Source organism: Dipodomys ordii, unplaced genomic scaffold (genome assembly GCF_000151885.1).
Source record: "Dipodomys ordii isolate 6190 unplaced genomic scaffold, Dord_2.0 Scaffold268, whole genome shotgun sequence".
NCBI lineage: Eukaryota > Metazoa > Chordata > Mammalia > Rodentia > Heteromyidae > Dipodomys > Dipodomys ordii.
Window position 1 is genome coordinate 23,805 of NW_012267484.1, and position 3,442 is coordinate 27,246.

General features: G+C 67.8%; 2 protein-coding genes across 2 annotated transcripts in view; one reads left to right on the forward strand and one right to left on the reverse strand.

The window, feature by feature from the left end:
* Positions 1–3,442, forward strand: part of LOC106001116 (CSC1-like protein 1) — a gene marked incomplete at its 5' end in the record, with an annotated part of 44,481 nt that overhangs the window by 23,799 nt on the left and 17,240 nt on the right. The window contains one exon of the mRNA XM_013036250.1: positions 149–429. Within this exon, the coding sequence (XP_012891704.1) occupies positions 149–425 (277 nt within the window). The remainder of the gene's footprint in view (positions 1–148; positions 430–3,442) is intronic.
* The window catches only part of LOC106001117 (epoxide hydrolase 1-like), a 21,519-nt gene continuing 19,166 nt past the window's right edge, over positions 1,090–3,442 (reverse strand). Inside the window, exons 5-7 of the mRNA XM_013036251.1 lie at positions 3,201–3,330; positions 1,726–1,851; positions 1,090–1,448 (exon numbers count right to left, since the gene is read on the reverse strand). Of these exons, the coding sequence (XP_012891705.1) occupies positions 1,247–1,448; positions 1,726–1,851; positions 3,201–3,330 (458 nt within the window). The 3' untranslated portion in view covers positions 1,090–1,246. The remainder of the gene's footprint in view (positions 1,449–1,725; positions 1,852–3,200; positions 3,331–3,442) is intronic.

Below are 3,442 nucleotides of genomic sequence, written 5' to 3' on the forward strand. Positions count from 1 at the left end.
GGATGGCCCTGTCCTCTGTCCCTGTGACAGGATGGCCCTGCCCCTGTGTGTGATGGGATGGCCCTGTCCTCTGTCCCTGTGTGACAGGATGGCCCTGTCCTGTGACAGGATGGCCCTGTCCCTGTGTGTGATGGTATGGTGGGGTCTGTTCTCGGATTGGTGGGGGAGGCGGTGAGCGGGCTGGGTGCTTGTTCCCCGCACTAACGCTGTGTGTGCTGCAGCCCTACCTGCCCCGCATCCTGAACAGTTTGGCCTCGGAGAAGACAGCGCTGTCTCTGCATCAGCCGCAGACCTACGGCGCCGTCTGCAATGACGGGGTGCTGCCCGGGCATGGTGCTGTCCACAGCGTCGGAGGGCCGCTCCCTGGGCAGTGCTCGGCCCACAGCCCCGAGAGCCGCGCGGCAGGTGCCTACCAGGAGGCCTGAGGCTGTGGCGCGCCGGGCCGGGCCTGTCCACATGCGTGCCGCCTGCATGCTGCTCAGCCCATGGCCGGGGTGGGGGCGGGGCCGCAGCTAAGCCTCTGTTTTGTCAGGGGAGGCGCGGTGCTCTCCCCCCCTGCTGTGGGGCTCTCTGGGACCCTGTGGACGATGGGTGTGTGTGCACGAGGCGCGGTGCTGCAGTGGGCGGCTGCACAGGCTCACGCACAGGCGCACAGGCGCGGCACGCGTGCGCAGCTCAGGGCTGCAGCCTGGGGCCGGGCCCAGCAGGGCGGGGTGCACCCCCTGCGCCGCGGCCGGACCGGGGCGGGCAGGGATAATAAAGTGTCTGTTGAGCCGGCCTGGTGTGCAGCCTCCCGCCTCCGTTCCACCCCAGCCCCAATCCCGTGCCCTGCAGCTTCCTCCAGCGGGCTGCACCCAGGATGGAGGCCCGGCCCGGCCCACCCCTGGGCTCCGCCTGGGCCTGCTGTGCTGTGCTGTGCTTTCTTGAGCCAGCTGGTCCTCCACCGCTGTCGTGGAGGGCCCGAGCTGGCAGCCCCTTGGGGCCCGGCCCCCGCCCTGCGGCCTCCGGGACAGGCCCGGCCTGCGCTCTGCAGGCCCAGACCCCAGGGCTGTTGGGCACCACGGCCATCACTTTGCTGGAAGCTGCTCATAGAAGTGAGATGATTTATTACCAAAGCTGAGCACAGGCTGGGCGGGGGAGGGACCGGAGCTCATTCCTCAGGCTTCTCCTCTCTAAGCAGCTGCGGGCGAGCGGGCAGGGCTGGGCCGGGCTGGGCAGGGCCCCTGAGGCCGACCGGCCATGGCTGTCACTGCCGACCCACCATTGCCACGAACTTGCGGATGTCCTGGGCGAGCAGCCTGGGCTCCTCGAAGGCGGCGAAGTGGCCCCCGGACGCCATGTAGGAGTAGGAGAGGAGTCTGGGGTACTTGGCCCTCACCCACTTCTCAGGGAGGTGCAGCAGCTCAGAAGGGAAGGCAGCAAAGCCGGTGGGCACGAAGACCTTCATCCTGGAAGGGCCAGGGTTTGCCAGGGCGAAGCTGTGCCTGCCCTCCTCCCCCAGCCAGGGCAGACACCAGGCTCCGGCCTCCCGCGCCCCGAGTCCTCTTCAGGGGGCTCCCAGCCTCACTGCACCCCCCGCCCCCCCAGGGGACAGCAAGGGTCAGGCCAGGGCCACGCCTGGCCCCGGGCAGCCCTGAGGGACACAGGCCACGCCTGGCCTCCCCAGCTCATTGTGCTATCACACGGCCTCGGATGCCCCACCCCTGCGCCCCCCGCCAGGCTCACCGCTCGTGCTTGTGGGCCATCAGGCCCTGGCCCAAGTTCTCCTTGTAGAAGCGCTGGGAGGAGACGATGGAGCCCGTGGTCCAGTACAGCATGATGTTGGTCAGCAGCTCGTCCAGGGTGAACTTCCTGGGAAGGCAGCAGGGAGAAGCCTCTCTGGTTGGCAGGGTGCCCACACAAGAGGAGGCAGCAGACGCGGGCCCTGAGCTGCGCCCGTGCGGCCAGCGTTCCTGGACTCGGCCGCAGCCCACGGGGAGGGCACGCTGCTCCTTACCACCACTCAGGGGCGGGGCCAGGCCGGTCCCAGGGGCGGGGCCAGGCCGGTCCCAGGGGCGGGTCAGGCCGCGTCTCTAGGTCTCAGGCCTGTGCCCATGGCAGAGGCCAGACGGCCCTGCCCAGGTTCTGGCCTCAGCCATTTTGCTGATGAGACCCAGGAAGCCGGCAATTGTGGATTCTCCCAGTGCCCGGCGCACACCCACCCATCGCTCACACCAGGCGTGCTCACACCCCGGCATGTGCCTACCACCCCTGTGCGCACCCACCCCATCTGCACCTGCGCTCACACTAGCACCCTGTGGGTGGCCACATTTGACCAGTGCACACCCACATCCGTCTGTGCACACTCGCTCAAGTGCCACAGTGCGGAAGAGCCTCACGCTCACTCCTGGGGACGCCCCTCTTCCTCTCCTGTCCTAGCTGACAAAGTGGCGTTTCCTGGCCTGCACCCACCGGAAACCGGGGTCCCTGTGGCCCAGGACCGCCCCGGACGGGGCCTGGCCCGGCTCTACCCCAGGGACGGGTTGTGTGGTGGGTGGTGGTGGGAGCCTGGCGCTCACAGGCGTATTTAAATGGTTCGGTTGGCACTGAGCGGCTCTCATAGTCTGGAGAATGACATTAAAAAGGACTTGGACTTGGCCGCTGTTCCTGCACCGTCAGGACCTCGGAGGGAAGGGATGAGGGACGGCTCCACTTCGAGTGACCACGCCCTCCCTCCCCTGGGCTCCTCCCCTGAAGGCCCCGCCCAGTCCTGAACCCTCCCTGCCTCCCTTCCTGGCCGGGAGCTTAGGGTCCCTCACCCACCCGTACCTCCCCTCCGCGGCCCCTGAGTTCGAACTCAGAGCCTCAGGCTTGCTAAGCAGGTGCTCTGGCCCTCTCAAGGGGAGGCTTGGTTTACCTCTGGGCTACAATCCTGTCCCGGCTTCCCCAGCCTCTGGGCACGGTGCCCAGCCATTGTGCTTTTTTGGGCAACTAGGATAACAGGAGGGCACCCCGCACCCAGCCACGGGTTAAGATGGCGTCCCGGGCACTTTTTTGGCCAGGGCTGGCCTCAAACATAGACAACGAGGACCACAGGCCTGAGGCACCCGCCCAGCCCCGGGGCAGGGCCTGCGGCAGGGGCAGGGACCTCACCCCACTGAGTGCAGACAGAGATGGGGCAAGGGCACGGGACGGGTCCTGAAGTCAGGCTGCGGGCTCACCTCTCCAGGCCGCCATCCTCCAGGCCTCGGAAGCTCGAGTCTGTCCAGGTGGAGAACTTCTCCAGGATGTAAGCAGCCAGGCCTACAGGGGAGTCATTCAGAGCACAGCCTGCAAAGGGAGCACAGGGGACTCAGGCTGGCCCTGGCGCTGGCCCCAGGACGGAGGTGTGGGCCTCAGGCTGGCCCCAGGACGGAGGTGTGGGCCTCAGGCTGGCCCCAGGACGGAGGTGTGGGCCTCAGGC